At 35.5% G+C, this 21,321-nt stretch overlaps 2 protein-coding genes across 2 annotated transcripts in view; one reads left to right on the forward strand and one right to left on the reverse strand.

Annotated features, from left to right (window-relative positions):
• LOC122137576 (KICSTOR complex protein SZT2-like) overlaps positions 1-12,095 on the forward strand; it is a 62,313-nt gene extending 50,218 nt beyond the window's left edge. Inside the window, 6 exon segments of the mRNA XM_042725212.1 lie at positions 1,063-1,249; positions 3,927-4,096; positions 4,099-4,415; positions 9,982-10,098; positions 10,934-11,002; positions 11,618-12,095. Of these exon segments, the coding sequence (XP_042581146.1) occupies positions 1,063-1,249; positions 3,927-4,096; positions 4,099-4,415; positions 9,982-10,098; positions 10,934-11,002; positions 11,618-11,749 (992 nt within the window). The 3' untranslated portion in view covers positions 11,750-12,095.
• A 712-nt stretch (positions 12,096-12,807) lies between these two features.
• hyi (hydroxypyruvate isomerase) lies at positions 12,808-19,445 on the reverse strand. Its single transcript, XM_042725342.1, has 8 exons — positions 19,095-19,445; positions 18,220-18,331; positions 16,135-16,249; positions 15,059-15,137; positions 14,922-14,971; positions 13,808-13,877; positions 13,482-13,616; positions 12,808-13,205 (listed from the first exon to the last, which is right to left on the reverse strand). Exons 1-8 carry the CDS (start codon positions 19,291-19,293, stop codon positions 13,150-13,152), a joined length of 816 nt encoding a protein of 271 aa, XP_042581276.1. The 5' UTR covers positions 19,294-19,445; the 3' UTR covers positions 12,808-13,149.
• Positions 19,446-21,321: the final 1,876 nt, after the last annotated feature.

Consider the following 21,321-nt stretch of genomic DNA (forward strand, 5'->3'; position numbering starts at 1 on the left):
TGTTTCCAAAAGCTGTTTTACGAAGCCGCATATGACTGAGAGGAAAATGGACCGACGGTATTATCGTTCCTCAGAACTATCAGTCATGTTTCAAATCGTTGACGTGAGAAATTATTGTTAATTATAAGTATTGTTTATAATCGTTGACGTGAACGCTTTCTGCCAATGGAAATCGTTGACGTGAGAAATGGCTGACGTGAGGAGCCAGCGTGGAACGACCACGGCAGCGTCAAATGAACAGGGTTTTTTTAATTATTGGTTAGTTTGATTTGAAGCGGCAGCGGTAATAGTGTTTAGCCGTCAAATCCAGCGCCCTCCCCACCTCCTGCTCCCATTGTACTGTAATTACTCCTGCTCTCTCCCTCTGCAATCTTTTGCATTCGCCACTGATGCTTTTGTAAGCACGGCTTTGAAGTGAGATTTAATTAAATAGGATACAATTATTATGTTGACTGATATCACAGATGCTTTTAAAAAGACTCTTGTAAAGGTTTGGCGGGTCGCTGGTTTGCTGTGCACAAGTCAGCCACGTGGAGTTTTAGATGTGATGTCAGGTTTGAGGTGCGCTTGGGTGATTTTCACGAAACCCATCAAGAATATGTCTGGTTCAGATTTCACCCCCAAATCAAGCACCATTAAGAACTTCATTCCCATGACATTTACACAGTTTCCACTGACAAGTAATTTCTTAGATCTCTCTCTCTCACACACACACACACACACACAACACAACACACACCTATATATATATATATATATATATATGTATGAGAGAGATATATATTATATATCTAGAGAGAGAGAGGAGAGAGAGACTAGAGAGAGAGAGAGAGAGAGAGAGAGAGTTTCGAGAGGGCATAATATTTATTGTTTTTTGGAATATTGGTATTTAAAGAGCGAGAACTTATTTTAATAGTGGCATAATATTTTTTATACTTTTTTAAATCATTTTATTTGTTTAATATTGGGATTTTTTTGGAATGCTTATATTGCATTATTTATACTTTTTAAAAATGTATTTATTTGGTACAAAAGCTTTATGCGGTGTGCAATCGTTACCAGATCGTGGGTTGTCCACACCCTGCGGCAGGGATAACCAGCGGCACGGCCTTTTTAGGACTTCATTTAGGTTAAGGACTTCATCGCCATACCCAAGGTTGGACGCAACCATGTCTTCCAGGGTGAGCGCATGTCAGAAACTTGGACTTCATCGCCATACCCAAGGTTGGACACAACCATGTCTTCCAGGGTGAGCGCATGATTGCAATGCCATATCACCACACATTGTATTCTTTTAAAAGTTTTGATAGATAAAAGTGTATATATATTATATATTAATATATATTTATAGACCGAAGCTAATACAGTGCCCTGACAATTATTGGCACCCCTGTCAAGATGTGGGCATGGACTTCTAAAAATTCTCCTTTTTTTTTAAACAACATAGAACCCAAATGCAAATTAAAGAGAAAAATCCAACCTTTTAATTTAAGTACATTACTTTGGGTGTTGTCACGACATTTAGAAAAACAAAAACTTGAAATCATGTGTCCCACAATTATTGGCAGGGATACCAGCAAATCACTGGTTAATACTTTGTACAACCCCCTTTTGCCAACAAGACAGCCCTTAATCTCGCCTATAACATTTCACAAGAGGTGGAGAGATGGATACTTTGACCCATTCTTCTTTTGCACAATCTTTCTAGATCATCCAGGGTCCTCTCTTATGCACTCTCCTCTTTAGCATCGCCCTGTTATTTTCGATTGGGTTGAGGTCTGGGGACTGAGATGGCCAATACAGGACCGAGTTTACATGCTGAACCATTTTTTGTGTGATTTTCCCACGTTTCTGGATCATTATCCTGCTGAAGACCCAATGGGACGACCCATCTTCAGCTTCTCTGGCCGAGGCCATCATTTTCTTAAAATGTCCCGGTAGTTCAAAGCGTGTCATAAGTCATGGCACCCTAACAAGTTCCCAGGGCCTTTGGAAGAGAAACAGGCCCACAGCATCACAATCCTCCACCATGCTCAATTCACGTGTGCCACTAGGTGCTCTTTCACAACTTCATCTTTTGTTTTAACACGCCAGACCCAACTTATAGTGTTTAAAATCTTAGTCTCATCTGACCAAATCACCACACCTCCAATTTGAATCCCAGTACTCCAGACGTTTACGTTTGTGATGTTAGTGAGAAAAGGCTTTTTCCCCCAAGTTTTTCATGCCGTCCCAAACAGCTTGTTGGCATGTTTATTTTGGAGACGTTTGTGACCCCAAGGATGGCCAACTCTTTTGATGCAATCGTGTGACAGTATAGGACCGTTTTTTTTATACTATCTACTTATTACTGTTATTGTTGGCAAGATACTTGGACCCCTCTTCCAGCCTTTGTTTGTCACTGTTCCGTTGTTTTAAACTTCTTATGATTCGTCCTGACTTATATACGGGCAAGTTAAGCGAGTTACTATTTTCTTGTAGCCATTTTGACTATGAAGGTCGACATTTTTCCTCCTTTTTTTATTTGGTTCTATTGTTTGTTTAAAATAAAGAGATCTTTTTTAGAAGTCCACGACCACAATCTTAAACATGGGTGCCAATACATTGTGGAGGGCACTTGTATATATTATAGTATATATATATAATCTATTAATATATATATATATATATATATATATATCATATATATATATTATTATTAATAGATATTATAGTATTATTATTATCATTATTATATTTATTTTTTATTTAGTTATTTATTTATTTATTTATTTCTTTTGTTTTAGTTGTTTGTTTATTTTATGGTGGGATGTACTTATTGTTTTTTTAGTGAATTTATTTTTTATATTTTTATTTTTTTTTTTATTTTTTTTTTGTGACATTTTTTTTTTTTTTTTGTATTTTTTTTAGTGGTGTTTTTTTGATTTTTTTTTTATAATGCAAAACAAAAAGATTGATATTTAAATTGTAAAGTATTTATACATCATGGTACTTAATACTGATTAAAAAACAATCATCAAAATACAGTAATGAGTATCTAATTAGTAATAATAGTGACTTGGATTCAGTGTAAAATCTGATTATATCTCAAATCTCAGTGGTCCTAAAGTTTTTTTTTTTATGCAAATTTTTTTTGTATATATTTTCTTTTGATTTTGGGTTGAAATGTGACTGGACATGTTTTTCAGCAGATTCAGACAAGGCATATTTATTTTTTGGTGGTTTCTTGTTTTTGTCAATCGTGTGTGCTGTGCTTTCATGTGTCGTAGGGAGTTTCTCCATATCGACGGGGATGATCACAGCACAAAATGTATCAAATTTAATAAATATCTTAAATGTTTACAAGTACAATAATTATTTTAATAATAATTATAAATTATATTCATCAATTAATAATACAAATAAATAATACTATAGATAATATATATATGATAAATATGTTTAATGTTTACAAGTACAATAATTATTTAATACATTTATATAATATTATATATATATATATATATATATATAAATCTATTAATTTATTCATAAAAAATATTAAATATTATATAATAAAATACTTTTTATATATAATATAAATATTATCTACATCATTACTATAAATGCTAATAAATTATTATTATGTGTTGTATTTAATAACATTAATAAATGCATAATATTATAGATCATATTAAATTATTTATTCTAAAAAATATTAAGTATTAATAAATAAAGTTCATATTTTTTCCACCGCTGCTTGGTTATGTAAACAGAAAGAAAAGTCATTTCAGAGGGGGAGAAAGTGTTTACATTTTCATTATAGATTATAAAAGCAAACTTTGGAATAATGTGCACCAATGGGGGAAAAAATTGATGTTCATTGAAAAAATTATTCTGATTTCCTGTTTTCTGTTAAACTAACTTTTTTTGTTACATGGTTTCAGGCTGCATTTCTACGTGATCATGACCAGTCAGAGGGAGCTTTTCCCGCGTCTGACTGCAGACATGCGGCGCTTTAAGAAGCTTCCCCAGATCCAACGTGACCCCGGTGACCTCAGCGGCCGCATCCCTGTGGAGTGGATGGAGGCCGGCAGGGAATCTGAACTGTCCCCGTCACCCCTGCAGCCAGCCCTGAGTCTGACCCTATGGAGAGCCTCCTGCACGCAGACGCAGACGAATCCCAGGGGCCCTTCTACCTGTGTCCTCTCTTCCCTCTGCTCAGTTCAGAGGTGCTGTCTGCTCGGCGGCAGATTCAGAGCAGCGTGGAGCAGGCCATGGGCCACTGCCGCAGGGATAACCTCTGGAGGAGGCTCTTCCACGGGGAGCACTTGGCTCTGGATAAACTCAAACTCAGCAAGCTGGCCTTCGGTGAACTGGACGAGCTGCTGGATGCTGTGTAGAGCAGATCGGTCTCTGAGATTGACCCGCAGCTGGTATGAAAACACATCCACTGCCCTTCACCTCTGAGAACACCTTTCACACACATCCATCTAACATTTCATGTTCCTTTCTCTTCATTCCCTCACAGCCACTTTCAATGAATAGGTACAAAATAGGGTAATTTTTTACCTTTTCAATAAATACTCATTGATAATTTTTTGATCACCAGGAAGGCATACAATTATTTTTGTGATATGTGTGACCCTGGAGCACAAAAGCAGTGTTAAGTAGCACAGGTATATTTGTAGCAATAGCCAAAAATACATTGTATGAGTCAAAATGATCAATTTTCCTTTTATGCCAAAAATTGTTAGGACAATAAGTAAAGATCATGTTCCATGAAGATATTTTGTAAATTTCCTACCATAAATATATTAAAACATAATTTTTGATTAGTAATATGCATTGCGAAGAACTTCATTGGGACAACTTTAAAGACATTTTTTTGCACCCTCAGATTCCAGATTTTCAAATAGTTGTGTCTCGGCCAAATATTGTCCTATCATAACAAACCATACATCAAGGGAAATATTATTTATTCCGCTTTCAGATGATGTATAGATCTCAATTTCGAAAAAAAATTGACCCTTATGACTGGTTTTGTGGTCCATGGTCACATTTAAATTAAATTAAACTAAAATAAAATGTAATTAATAATACTATACATATAACATTACTACTACTACTACTACTACTAATAATTATTATTATTATTATTATTATTATTATTATTATTATTATTATTATTATTTAAGTTCAATTATATTAAACCCTGATCCCTGTCTGTGTGATTATTAAATTTCATTAAATAAAAAATAATATATATATTTTTTTATTTAATTTGAATTAATTATAAAAAAAAAAAAAAAATCAGAATCTTGCAATAAATATTAAATACATTTTTGATAGATTTAGGTTGCAATTTTACCCTAAACTAGGTAGCTAGTTTGAACCCAAATCTTGATTTTTCATTTTGCATGAATTAAAGTATTTGTTTTGTTGACAAATGCTGTAAAAACTACAATAATTGTTTACTACTATTGTAGAATATTATTTAAACAATATGATGTGTTTTAAAAGTTCCTTGCATGTTAATTTTTTATGCTCAATCCAAACAAAATAGTTCTTTAAATAAATAAAATAAAACAAAACTTGTGATCCTGTTCATGGAAAGTGCAGCCCTCTCTTTTCCTGTACACACTGACAGCAGTCTTTTAGAAACCGTGGGAAAATTGCATGTTTTTTCCTTCGTTGTGCAGTTTATTCAGGAGGGTTTGATCAGCGGCTGGCTCGGTGCAGTTTGTTTGATGGGTGGCTGACAACAAACATGCTAATGCAGCGCTCCGTAGGGAAGACTACTCATCAGCACTCCGCAATAAACATCAGCTAATTAGCTCAGGAAATCAGCCCTTTAATATTACACTCCGTTCCTTATTTACACCATAAATTATCCCTCCTGGACCAACACATGCACAGATTCACACGCTGCATCCTTCTTCAACAGTGATTACACAGCAGCAGTTTCTGTAAATGTGTTTGATACAGCACAGATCCATGTAGCTTCAGAAATGGAGGACTTCTTATAATAAGGACCAAAACTGTGAAATATAATAAATAAGTTAATTAATAAATGAGTAAATCAGAATGATACATTACTGTTCAAAAGTTTGGGGTCAGTAAATTTTTTTTGAAGTTTTTGAAAGATGTCTCTTCTGCTCACCAAGGCTGCATTTATTTGATCAAAAATATGGTAAAAAAAAGGTCAAATATTATTATAATTTAAAATAACTGTTTTCTGTGTGAATATACTGTACAATATTTATTCCTGTGATCAAAGCTAAATTTTCAGCATCATTACTCCAGTCTTCAGTGTCACATGATCTTCAGAAATCATTCTAATATGCTGATTTGCTGGTTCAGAAACACTTCTGATTATTATCAATGATAAAAACATCACATTTTTATGAAAACCATGGTATTTTTATTTTTTTAAGATTATCTGTGTGAATAGAAAATTCAAAAGAAAAGCATTTAATTGAAATATAACATTATAAATGTCTTTAATGTCACTTTTGATCAATTAAATGCATGCTAAATTGATAGAAGCATTAATTTCATTCAACAACAAACAAAAGTCATCCCCCCCACCCAACTTTTTAGACGTAGTGTAAATAAACAAATATATATATATATATATATATATATATATATATATATATATATATATATATATATATATATATATATATATATATATATATATGGCACAGAGTAAATTAAACATACATAAATTGATGATGCATTGGAGAAATTGTTTTTAAATTTTATATTCAATATATTAGGCATATATTTATTTATTTATTTACTAATGTGTTACAGTGTTTATGGTGTTTCTGTATTTCCAACTGATATTTAAGATATGATAATTAGGTGGTGGTCAGTTGCCCCTATTGGCTGGGCCATTGTGCATGATTCTATTACAGTTTTGCAGAGCTGAAACATTAAAAAAAAAAAACACTAAAAATCATTCGGTTTTAGTATTTTTTAGGTTCTGAATAGGACCTCCCAGCCATATGTGTGTGTGTGCTGTGAGCGCAAGCGCTTATATGACTATCTTCTTCTTCCACCTGAAGTCTTCACCTCCTCCTGATCCTGAGTTTGTTTCATTGGCCTCCTGACATCCAGCTGAACTCTGGGAGAATGAGATGTGACGTTTCCTCCACCAGTGATGCACAATGATGCCGTAGCCTCAGATTCTCCAAGCCCGCATGTCAATGGCTTTTGATTCCTCATCTGCGCTTCTGTATTCCCTTCACGCGAGCAGAATGGCTTGGTCAATGTTAGCGAGCGGGCCGCTCCTGTGCCACGACTGCTAATGCTAATCTGAGCTCTGGGATGATGTATACCGCTGTCAGAGCCGCACACACTCACAAAGGCAGTGGAGATGTACTCCTGCTGTGATATCAGACCAGGAGAAACTCACAGCAAATTACATCTTTTTAAAAATTTAGTGTGAAAACTGTCTTCCTGTGGCTTGGCTGACTTGAAGCATCCGCAGCTCTCGCCTGCCACCAGATCCTGTATGAAATCTGATCTCAAACATAACAATGCTTTGCGTGCACAGGCCGGCTAATTTAAAGAGAAATATTCTGGTCAGGTCTTACAGTACCTCAAAGGCTTTTTAAACACAGAATAATCTTTTTCAGCTTTTACTCAAGTTTAAAATATACAGAGAAGCTTTCTTATGCATACAGTATCTCACAGAAGTGAGCACACCCCTCACATTTTTGTAAATATTTTATTATATCTTTTCATGTGACAACACTGAAGAAATGACACTTTGCTACAATGTAAAGTAGTGAGTGTACAGCTTGTATAACAGTGTAAATTTGCTGTCCCCTCAAAATAACTCAACACACAGTCATTAATGTCTAAACCGCTGGCCACAAAAGTGAGTACACCGCTAAGTGAAAATGTCCAAATTGGGCCCAATTAGCCATTTTCTCTCCCCGGTGTCATGTGACTCGTTAGTGTTACAAGGTCTCAGGTTCACATGGGTGGGTGGTGTGTTAGATTTTTTGTTATTGTTTTATTTTTATTTTTTTTTTATATTTTATTTCAACACAGCACCTCATGGCAAAGAACTCTCTGAGGAGCTGAAAAAAAGAATTGTTGCTCTATATAAAGATGGCGTAGGCTATAAGAAGATCGCCAAGACCCTGAAACTGAGCTGCAGCATGCTGGCCAAGACCATGCAGTGGTTTAACAGGACAGGTTTCACTCAGAACAGGCCTCGCCATGGTTGGCCAGAGAAGTTACATGCTCAGCGTCAGATCCAGAGGTTGTGTTTGGGAAATAGACGAATGAGTGCTGCCAGCATTGCTGCAGAGGTTGAAGGGGTGGGGGGTCAGCCTGTCAGTGCTCAGACCTTACGCTGTACACTGCTTCAAATTGTTCTGCATAGCTGTCGTCCCAGAAGGAAGCCTCTTTTGAAGATGATGCACAAGAAAGCCTGCAAACAGTTTGCTGAAGACAAGAAAACTAAGGACAAGGATTACTGGAACCATGTCCTGTGCTCTGATGAGACCAAGATAAACTTATTTGGTTTAGATGGTGTCAAGTGTGTGTGGTGGCAAGCAGGTGAGGAGTACAAAGACAAGTGTGTCTTGCCTTCAGTAAAGCATGGTGGTGGGAGAGTCATGGTTTGGGGCTGCATGAGTGCTGCCAGCACTGGGGAGCTACAGTTCATTGAGGGACCATGAATGCCAACATGTACTGTGACATACTGAAGCAGAGCATGATCCCCTCCCTTCGGAGACTTGGCCGCAGGGCAGAATTCCAACATGATAACGACCCCAAACACACCTCCAAAGATGACCACTGCCTTGCTAAAGAAGCTGAGGGTAAAGATGATGGACTTGCCCTATTGAGCATCTGTGGGGCATCTTCAAACGGAAGGTGGAGGAGCACAAGGTCTCTAACATCCACCAGCTCTGTGATGTCATCATGGAGGAGTGAAAGAAGACTGAGAGTTAAGGCAGTGCTGGAAAAAGTTGTAGCCACACAAAATATTGACACTTTGGGCCCAATTTGGACATTTTCACTTAGGGATGTACTCACTTTTGTGGCCAGCAGTTTAGACATTAATGACTGTGTGTATTTTGAGGGGACAGTAAATTTACACTGTTATACAAGCTGTAAATCAAACTATCACATTGCACTACTTTACATTGTAGCAAAGTGTCATTTCTTCAGTGTTGTCACATGAAAAGATATAATAAAATATTTTCAAAAATGTGAGGGGTGTACTCACTTTTGTGAGATACTGTATATGCATATTACAGTTACATGCATATTTATGCATGTAATATATGTGTAATTTTTATTTTATTTTGCACTTTTGACAACATTCAGGTTTTTTTGCACACTCATATATTACATGCACAAATATTTGTTTGTTTGTTTGAGTGTCCTGCTTTAAATGATACTACAAAACATTTTTATTCAGAAAGTACTTTAATGGACAGTTAAAGTTTGTCCTGGAGAAAAAAAAAGAAAAAAAAAAAAAAAAATATGATATAATATTATATATATATATATATATAAATATTTTTTTTTATATTTTTTTTTAATCAAATATCAATTGGAAAGATTGTAAATAGTTGTTACATTTAATTTTCTGATTCATATTTTTTATTTTATCTTTTTGTAAAATAGTATGATTAAATTACTGGATACAATTCATTGAAGTATAATAAGACTAAATCTTATTATTCTTGAGTTTGCAATGAATGTAGCCTTTGATGGTGAAATTGTGTAAAATGATCAATAAATGTAAAGAGAAAAAAAAATCCTGAATAATCTCATGTAGTGCAAAATGAAAATTCTGTCCCTGATTTTTTTTATGTTTTTGAAAAAAGTCTCTTCTGCTCACCAAGGCTTCATTTATTTGGTAAAACAAATACAGAAAAATAAAGAAAATAAAATCTGACTAATTAAAAAAAAAATCTTAATAAAAGTGCAAAATCAAAATTCTGTCATCATTTATGTTGTTTTTAGGACTGTTTCCTGAAAATGAGTCCCGCCTGGTACCAGAGTCTCATCAAAGTTCTGTTGTCCCGCTTCCCACAGAACTGCAGGCACTTTAAAGGTGATGGCGGTGGCATACAGTATCTGGTAAGAGATCTCTTCTGCTCACCAAAGCTGCACTTATTTGATTAAAAATACTGATAAATTGTGAAATATTATTACAATATAAAATAACTGTTTTCTATATGAATATACTGTATATTAAAATGTAATTTGTTCCTGTGATGCACAGCTGAATTTTCAGCATCATTCCTCCAGTCTTCAGTGTCACATGAGCTTTTTTTTTTTTAAGGTTTCTTGGATAAAAAGAAAAGCAAGATTTGCAGAGACCAATGACACTTATGCCTTTTCTTTTATAAGCTCATATTCACAGTCTAGTTCTTTAGTGTTAATTTTCAGCTTTGCACATGAAGCAGATCCTCAGGCTGTACAGTCGTGTCGTGGGTCGTGTGAGATGTTAGTCCCGTTGGCCGCATCATAGTACATTACGAGACAGGAAGTGCTGATGGCAGAGCACTCTTGAATCATTATTCTCCTGGAAAGACCTTGAACTGGGTTACTTGAGGCCAGGGAAGCACTTGGTAAAGCGTGGCACATTATGAGAGCTCCGTGCCTGTGTACTAGTTCATGTGATGATAATCATCAGATCCTTGAGTGTGTTTGAAGGCCACTTCATGCTTCTTTCTGTAATTAGAGATGTTGTGGGTTTATGCAGATTTCCTGAGCTGCTGATCATTTCACCCTCCATATATTCACACAAACAACACCTGCCTTTGTTTCCTGAGCTTGACGCTGTGTTTCCTGATGCTGAGCACAAGTTCACAACGTTTAATGGATTGTGAAGATCAGGGTTCAATTTAAAAATGAAAAGAAACATCTGGAGACGAGATGTTTAATGTTTAAATGGTGTGTTTTTTTCCAGGCCGTCCTGAACCAGAAGTTTACAGACTGTTTTGTGCTCTTTTTCCTGGACACACAGGCAGGAAAAACTGTGAGTTAACTTTGTATTTTAATTTCATTTCTTATTTTTGTTTTATTTACTCATTTCACATGATTAATTTCTGGTTTAATAGTAATAATATGCATATATAATATTATTGTTACTATTAAAATAAATCTAAAATTATATTATTATACATAATATTTTTATGTATAATAAAGTTCTCATTGTCATAATGCATCTTTTATAATTATTATTATTATTAATCATTATTGACACTTAATTCTCACTATATTACAGCCCAGTTATTTAAATATTACATTTGTATAAATACTTTAAAAGCAGTACAACAAATACTATCGTGATGCATAAATTATGCTAAATAACATTGATTTTATTTGTTTCTTTTTATTATTTAGCTTTGTCTTGTTACAGTAATGTTTTTTGCATTGCCATGGGAACTGTGATGTGAATATGCTTTTATTGAGCTGCAAAATACAGTATACTTTTAATTTATTTTTATTTTATTATTAAATACACTTATGATTGTGAGGTGAAATGCAACCTGGATCTGTTCTTGCCAGATGAGATTCATTCATTTCTTGCACATCAAACATGATCCCAGTGTAAATCTCGCTGTTTGACTTCGTCTTCTGCTGCTTCCAGAGTCTGAAGGTTGTTTTCAGGGAGCCGTTACCTGCGCAGATGCAGCCTCCACCGCAGCTGGTCTCCATGTACCACCATCTGGAGTCGGTCATCAGCACCACCTGCTACAACCTCTGGACAAGCCTGCTGTGAACCTGTGTTTCTGCCAGCGGTGCATCAGACAGAATCAAGTGTCTGAAGTCGGTTTGTGCAAAGATGTTGTGCGTCACTCGCAGACTGAGACTGAACGCGTCTCGAGTGTGTAATGTGTGCTGCGTCGGCCAGCATGCATCCATTTAAGCAATTGAATTGCCAACATTTGCTCAGGAAACCGGCTAAATGCACCGCCCTGTTGATTGAAGGGTGATTATCCAGGAGGGTGTATGTATTGTGTGTGAGACTCTGGTTTGCCAAAGCCATGATGTCCTTCTGTAGTCTAGTGTTCATTTGTGCTGTTTTCTCCATCTCCTCTCAGTTGCTGATGTCGTTTCTGTAGCCTAGGTGCATTATTTTATTATTTTTTTTTTTTTTTTGCCCATTATTTTTTATTTTTGGGAAAATTGTTTGTTTTTTTTTGAGTTTTTTTATTCCGGAAGTTGCCTTTATTTTATTTTCATATATACTTGATAGGGGCTAGTGTATTGTGTTTACCTTTCAAGACGAATCTCTTATATTGAAGGTTCAGTTAAAATTTTAATGCTGTAGTTAACCACTCACCCTCATGTCATTTCAAACCTGTATGAGTTTGTTTCTTCTGCTGAACACAAAAGATGTTTTAAAGATTGTTGGAAAACAAACTGTTGACGGTAGCCATTGACTTCCATAGTGTGGGGGAAAAATACTATAGAAGTCAATGACTACCATCAGCTGTTTGGTTACGGACATTCTTTAAAATATCATCTTTTGTGTTCAGCAGCTAAGAGAAATTCATATGGGTTTGGAACCGCACAATGGTGAGTAAATGATGAAAGGATTTCATTTTTGGGTGAACTGTCCCTTTAAATTAGTCACATGTTCTTCACATACCAGGTATGGATTAGTCTTACTAACTAGCACAGCGCTGAGACGACACTGGACTCGAACACTCCTTTCACATGAAGGAAAGCAAATGTCTTACAGTACGTCCTGCAGTGACAGAAACTGAAGAATGAAAATGTGTTTTACTGTTGTTGTTTTTTTTTTTTTTTTTTTTTTTTTTTAAGCACATTGGAAATTTTTGGAAGAAAGATTTATTAAAATGTTAGAAGCTGAATTAACAATGCAAATGTGTGAAAAAAAAAAAGTCATTTGTACATTGTATATAGAGGCAGATTTGTAAGAAAAATGCTTAACAATAAATCTTAAATTAAAACATCTGAACTGTTCTTTAGATCCAATGCCTTAGGAAACAGAAAAAATTATATTTCATAGCTACTGACAAGTGAAATATTAATAAAACAACTGAAAATGGGAGTCTATGGGTCAATTTTAAGCTTTAGAAAATTACAGTCTTGTCATTTTAATACACGGTTGCCTTTTAGAAGAAGCAGGAGCTGAAGAAGTGAAGCTGGTCATCAGTTGTGGCTGCTGCAGTATCTTCTGAACCAGTCCAGACCCGCTTCTGTGGAACCTGGACAATCACATTTACAGATAAGAACCATCAAGAATGAAATGTCACTCTATACTCATTGCAATCTAAGAGTTGTTGAACTGTCACAGAGGCTGCAGTCTGGAAATGAAGCATATCAAAAAGTAAATGAGATGTTAAGATGTTTTTGTGCAACATTATTTCTACTTTCATCCATGGACTTGTCAACATTCAGTATATCCTGATGGATGAGTTTCATGCTGTAAAAGTGATGGTTAAAAACCGCATAAAGCCAAGTGTCCAGTGACTCTGACTCACGCTGGGGTTTGTATTCGCAGCCGATGTAGTCCTGATAGCCCAGCTCTTCCAGCAGCTTGAAGAGATACGTGTAACTGAGCTCTCCGTCGCTGTCCGGCTCGTGGCGGTCAGGAACTTGAGCGATCTGGATGTGACCTGAAACAGCGGTAAAGCTGTGAGTCAATGGACAGATTTTCCTTTGCAATGTATGGATGTTTCTGACCCAGTCCAGAGCAGGGCTATTATTGTGAACTAAAACATTAATATATATAACTTGAAATGAACCAAACAAACATTAATGAAAATATATATATGCATCAAGTCTCCTGCAAGACTTCCACATTTACCTGTCATTGGCAAGTATTTGCGTATATTCTGCGTTAGGTTGCCATCCATGATCTGCCAGTGATAGATGTCCTGTAAAAGCAGAGAGACCGATTAGTGATGTTGATCATCTTTGCAGTGGGTTTTCTGTTCTTCAGACGGCGCTGAGCTGCAGACAGAGAGCTGTTCACAAACGCACTGAAACACAGCAGCTGCCTAATGCACAAACTCCCCTCACATCATTTATTCAGCGCAGGAATCAAAGAGTGCTGAGAGTGATTTCATTATCCTGGAACGGACAGCATGTGCAGTGCAGCCGCTCTGTAATGAGATAGATGCTCATTTCTCACGGCTGCTGCAAACACAACAGAAATTAAGGCCAAATGCAGAACACAACAGGCTGAAAGAGCAGATAACTAGATTCTCACAGAAAACCTGAGTGCTTTGACTATGTGGTGGCTGAGCTGTTTTTGGTGCACTGTAATGTGGTTTCTATCCTTCTGGTGCTGCTCATGTGGCAGGCAAAAATAAAAAAAAAAAAAATTTTTTCAAGCAAAATTAATGTACTAAATTTCAGTTTAGTAACGTTTTTTATGTAACATTTTGTGTTTTTAGGGTATTTCATTGTGCTAAATTATATTTATGGAATAGTTATGCATGGCGCTGAAAATGAGATTTTCAACTAAAACGCTAATAAATCTTGAATGCTTTGGATCACAGATTTAAGTTTGGTCTCTTTTTAATGAAGACATTTGGCAAATGAATTAAGTGGAACTAAAAAAAGTCATGAAAAATGCACAAAGTTAAATTATTATTAAATTATTAGTACTATTAAACTATTTAAATTTTACATTAAATATATATATGTTTCCAAATTTGAAGACGATATCTCAAAAAATAAGCTTTCAGTAGGACTTTGGGCACAGAAATTCAGTGCAGAAATAAAACAAAGATATAATATTTCAGTAGGACTTTGGGCACAGAAATTGATTGCAGGGATAGATAGATAGATAGATAGATAGATAGATAGACAGATTTTGTAGTATGAAAACTAATCCTAATATTTCATGTCTCTCAGTTAATTTAAGGTAAAAACTTCATGAATAATAATGCTAACAATGACTAAAGCTCGCTCACCATCTGCATCCTGATGCTGGGATGAGCGACTCTCTGCAGAATCACTGCAGCTGCAGAAAGTGATGGAGACAAAAACACACGCTCAAATCATCAGGAATCAAAACACACACAATCATGCATAGGAAAAACCTTCTTACCTTGGTGTGGGGAGTCGAGGAAATATCGTGGATCTGTGATCCTGGTGTTGATTGGCTCAATCAATCCCAGAATGCCTTCCTGTACAGGAAAGAGAGAGTCACAGCTGATGAGAAACAAAATACACACAACCAACACTGAGTCAGCATAAACATAGACTACTGTTCAAAGGATTGGGGCCAGAAAGATGTTTCAAATGTTTTTGAACAAAGTCTCTTCTGCTCACCGAGGCTGCATTTGTTTGATCAAAAATACAGCGAGAACAGTAAAATATTATTGTTTAAAAAAATGTTTTCTATTAAATTTTAGCATACATATATATTCTAATATATTTGTAAATGTAATTTATTGCTGTGATCAAAGCTGAATTCTTCTTCGAGTCTTCAGTGTCACATGATCTTCAGAAATCATTCTAATATGCTGATTTGCTGCTCAAGAAACATTTCTGATTATTAGCAATGTTGAAATCAGTTGTGCTGCTGAATACAGTATCTTTGTGGAAACTGTGATGCATTTTATTTCTCAAGACTCACAGATGAAAGAAATAGAAAGTAATATAGAAAGTAAAAAAAACAGCATTTATTTGAAATCGAAATCTCTTGTAACATTGTCTTTATTACTGTCACTTTTTATAAATATGTGTATATTTAATTATACCTATGCATATGTAGTTTAGTTTTTTAATATAACAGTATTCCTACATGAAAAATCATAACTAAAAAAAAAAGAATAAGAATAATTAAAAGAAAAATACTGTGTCTATAGAACGGAATGTAAACAGAAATAAATAAAAACTAGAAGAATGTTTCATGAATGCACATAAATGAATTCAATGATAACTGAATTATTAGTGATTAGCAGCAGTCTTTGAGGGACTATTTATTAGGGTTTATTTATTACTATTACAAGATTCTGTGACTGCCAAGAATATTGAAATATTTACAGTGAATCAGCCTGTTGTATCAGAACACTTTAAGCAGGATGGAGGGTCTGCCACCGAGAGACCTCCAGAGCTTCTACAGTGGAATATAAGCACGCGTTCTGGCCGCGTTTAATGCAGTAACGGGGCAGAGGTCACCTTTGAGAGGACACCTGCAGCATGTTTGAGGTTCTGCACAAAGGTGTCCTCCATCTCCATGGCAACAGCGCAGTGGTCCGCCCCCGCCGGCACCCTCCCCGCCATCAAGTGGATCCTGGAGAGAGACATTAGCATGAGTTACTCTCAGCAGAGGTAAAACATCTGGATATGGCAGCTGATGGAGAAAACGAGCTTCCTGTGGAGGACGTGTGTTAGTTCAGACATCAGGGGAGCCATTTCAGCACATTTCTGACTGTTTTAGGGAGTAACAGCATGAACTATCATGTCTAGACGCTTAAGTTTTGTCTGTGCGATGTTTCCCGTCAGCTTTAGTGAGCGCTGAGCGGGAGGCGGTTTTATGCTTTACATAATAAGAATTAAGCATAGAACTGTGAATATAAATCAGGTTCATCAAACACTTCATCCCTGTTATACTTGTGTTACGCATTTGTGTCCAAAAACAAAGCAACAAGCAATAAAAGTGATCTTGGCCATTTCCACCACAGAAAAAAGGTAATTCTTCTACGGAGAATAAAAGCCAGATTTACAAGATATAAACACAGAATTGCAAAATATAAACTTTAAAAAATAGAAATGCTGAGGGTTGGGGTTTTTTTTTTGCAATTCCAAGTTTACATCTACCAATAAGGACGTTTTTCTCTGAATCGTGCATTTACATCTCAAAAATCTTTTTTTTTTTTTTTTTTTTAAAATAGGTAATTGTGACTTTTTATCTTACACTTCTGACTTTTCCTCTCAGAATTGAAAGTGTATAACAATTTTGAGTTTAAATCACAGTTTTTAAGAAACTAAATAATTGCAAGAAGAAAGTCTGAATTGTGAAGTAAAAAGTCACAATAACCTTTTTTAAACAAAAATTTAAAAAACAAAAACAAATGTGAAATGTAAACTTGGACTTTTTCTCGCAATTCCAAGTTTACATTTAATATTAAATTACATTACAATTAAAATTTACATTAAATAAAAAAATTTTTGTAAAGGTAATTGCAGCTTTTTATTTCACAAGTCTGAGTTTAAGAAAAGAGTCAGAATTATGAGATATAAACTCAAGTCTGATTTTTTTCATCTCGCAATTCTACTATTGTGTAAAAAAAAAAAAAAAAAGCAACTTTTGGTCTCAAAAGTTTAAATTGTGAGATAAAAAAAAATCATTTTTATTTTAGGGATTCCATACTTGCATGTAAATCCAACACCAAATTTTGTGAATGGTTTGGTTTAGATTTATTTTCCAGATATGCCTGCTGAAACTGAACTGCATTATAGAGTGCTGCATCACCTTGAAAACCCAACAGGATTTTTCCATCGGCTTTTGGATTATTGCAGAAAATAAACTCTGAGACCAACAAAAATACAATCAGAGAAAAGCTAAAGTTACAAACTACACTAGTCACATGAGTTCAGTGCCACCATCACTAAACTTCTGACAGCTCTTTCTGTCTTTATTAAAAACATTTTCCTTGAAAGTTGCAAGTTAGAATAGTTCACAAGAGCATGATTACAAACACAACAAGGCTATAAAGCCACTAGTGAGTAAATGAGTTTAACTGTTTGGCGTCATGAAGTTTAATGTCCCTGAAAGCCTCTGTAGTCCCATTTAGACACTCTTTTAAGACAATTAAAAACTTGAAAAAAATCGCAAGGGTGTACTAATGATGGCTTTTATGTTGTAGAATAAAACTCAAAAACATCTTGAGCTTGTGAACACCACAGACCTAGATTCAGACATTTAACCAAAAACCTGTTAAAAAAAAAACAATGACTTGAGCAAGATGCAACTTGTTTCCAGATTTGGCCTACAGAAATATGTAATCTCTGCAGCAATTTACTGGACTAAAATCCTACTAAAGTCCTCATGCTTATTAAAATCAACACAGTTAGGATGACAATACAGTACATTCTCTTCTTCCTGGACGTATCCATCCCAGGATTTCTAAACTGCCTAAAATGTCCCGGTTTTAGCTTTGTTTTCATACTTGCTTAAGGACATATTAACCAATTTAGAAATGTCCTGAAAAAAGAGTTTGTGTGATCACCCTAAACACAGTGTAAGATGCACACTAGTACCTCCTGCAGTCCAGTGCTTTAGCGTACTGCACCGCCAGATCCAGACCCTGTCTGAACTCCTGCTCTCGTCCAGGAACGGCACCCAGTCCCAGATCTCCTGCGCTTAAATCTCCTGCAGGACAAAATCACACATTCCTAAAGATATCGTGACATCTCAGGCCATTGTGACATTATCAGTGCAGCGAAAGTTTGAATGCCAAGCTTTTTACAAATGAACATAAACAGGGCAATCGTTTTACAAAACATTTGTGGTTTTCTAACTTTATTTTCTAACAGTATTTATAAATTAATTTAAAAGTTTGATTGTCAAAAGGCTGGAGGATGTAGATGTTCAGGAAATGAAAACCCTGAAGACAAGAGAGCCCAACCAAAGACTGAAATGATCCACAAAACGGTTTGAATGAGGTCTGCATATGAAGTGCTTCACGCCGAACTAATTGCAGAACACTGTGAAGAAGAAAAAGAGGCATTTCTGCCTTGCAAACGCTGAAATGTGTTAAATGTTGATTTAGTGTGGTGCAACAAGTCTTACATCAGAGCACTGCATCACATGGGTTCATGCTTCCCCCGTGAGTTGAGAAAGGTTGGATCTATTCCATTAAGCAGCTCTATCTGCATATGAAGCACCATTATATCTGTGACCAATGAACCCAGAGTTATTTTATTCCTGTCTATGACAAACACCCTTAAGAGACCTTTAACTGCGAGCCGACAGGTTACAGAACATGACTCATTATTCCACTGCATCTGCCGTTTTCCTATCTATCTATCTATCTATCTATCTATCTATCTATCTATCTATCTATCTATCTATCTATCTATCTATCTGTCTGTCTGTCTGTTTCCATCTGTCTGTCGCTCACTTGCAGTCTTACCCGGGGGGGTGTTTATGAGCGCAAACTCGAGTCCCGTTTCATCCTTCACGGTTTTTAACTCTTTCAGGTCAGAGCTGTAGATCCACGCCGCCTCGACCGCGCGGAACCCCGCACGCGCCGCGTCGCGCATCCGCTGCGTGACCTCCGGTAACTCCGTGAAGAGCCATGAAATATTGGCACAAAACTTTAACGGCGCCATTGAAGCGTCAGCAGCAGGACAAACATGTGCAGCTGAATGAGAGACATACAACAAAACTAATAACTAACGGAATGATCAAAGTCCAGCGCTTATTGATCGGCCGCTGTCTAAACACGTGCTCAGTGTTTACATCCTCAGCGATCAGCTGACTGAACACGTGACTCTATGCGCCTGCGCAGTGCGCACTGATGCAGTAATGTACTGTAAGTGATCACTTGCAACATTCTTAATTAGTACTGCCATTAAAATATATTATCTGACTCTTATGTAATTATTTTCTACATAGAGACACCAACATTAAAGTCTTGAATATTTATTCACTGTTATTGCCCAGATAAAAAAAAAAAAAAAAAAAAAATCGAACTCTATGTTGTGGTGCTAGCTCTTACACTTATAATTGGGGAATGTTGTCACAATGGGAAACTGCTATTAAACAACCAAGAGGCACTGGTAAAAATGAAATACAAATGTTTTGGCCAAAATAGATTTTTAGTTAAAATTAGAGGGGGGAAATGTTCTTGTCCTGGCAATACAGTTCAACCTTTCAGTTTAGTTCAAATCTGTCTTCATTATACAGTTGATGTAGGCTATTTCAGTGTTGTTTAATTGTGTTAGTTACTCAAAATAACTTTTAGTTTGAAGAACAAAATTCCAAATTATTTTAATTTAAGTTTTCACCTAGATGTTTGAAACCAACATATTAATGACTAATTGTTACTGAGATTTAGACCTTATTTTAACTTCGAACAATTTCCCCCCAAAAATGCCATCTGTTGGATATTCTTAATATGAATTTGGCCAGGTTTTAGGTTTTGCTTACTACAATTTGACATTTAGAAAAGTCTTTGTTTCTTTTTTCTGACTGTAACTTCTACAGTAGCTTCAGCTACACTGCTTTAATGTTTTTAAAAGTCATTACCTTTGAATTTCAAGGCTGACAGAGATAAAAATGTGTTCACAGAATCATTTGAATGAGAGATACAGGAGAAACGGTGGTGCTGAGACCAATGTTCCCATATGTTTGAATATGATAACAATGAGCAATGAAGGAAGCGCTGCAAGTGCAAATGCTTATTGCTTGGCTGGCGTATATGCTTTATGCATGATGTATTGACAGAATTTAATAATGGAAACCCATCCATCCAGTTTTAAATCACTGTATCTCACAGAAGTACATGCATATATACTGTATACAGAACCAACTCCACCCGCATCATGTGTGACACGATCTGCTGTCTTTTAACCTTCTGTGGTTCAGCGTTCCCAAATGTTAACATATAATTTTCCTTCACTTTCATGCTATTAAAAATACTTATATTGGTCTTAATGATACCAATAATATGCTTTTTTTTAAAGCCACACAACATTATTTTTTAATATGGTCACATTTTCAGGAAAGACACATGCAGAAACACTCTTCAAACTGAGAGGTTTACTTTATCCAACATAGTTTTACATTAACTTGAGAAAACATGAATGCAATTTGGCAGCTCTTAAGAACTTCTATAGCCAGCAGCATCATTTATATTACTGCAGTTATACTTGTTTATATGGACATATATATATATATATATATATATATATATATATATATATATATATATATATATATATATATATATATATATATATATATATAGGTATAATCATCTAAAAGATTATCTCAGAACTCAAACTTTGTTCAGTTTCCTATTCAGCTACACAGTGTAGACTTTGTAGAAACTCAAATATTTATGAGTTATTGTTTTACACCTACTGTATTTTTTTTTTTTTTTGTAGTTGTTTTTCACACTCATTGGGACAGAAGGTGATGTAATCTTGTGTGAGTGCCTTGTGTATCATTCCATGTTAATGGTAAATATTCAATACAACGCCTGCATGGAGGTCAGGTAAGGTTAATGTACCACCTAGGCTCCGCAACGCTCATGGGAGATAAAAACCACAGGACATTCTGAGAAGAACAACACATTATACATAAGCAGCAATGACTCAGAATAAAAGTCAACAGTAGTCGCATCTCTCTATCTT

The sequence above is a fragment of the Cyprinus carpio genome, chromosome B6 (genome assembly GCF_018340385.1).
Source record: "Cyprinus carpio isolate SPL01 chromosome B6, ASM1834038v1, whole genome shotgun sequence".
Lineage (NCBI taxonomy): Eukaryota > Metazoa > Chordata > Actinopteri > Cypriniformes > Cyprinidae > Cyprinus > Cyprinus carpio.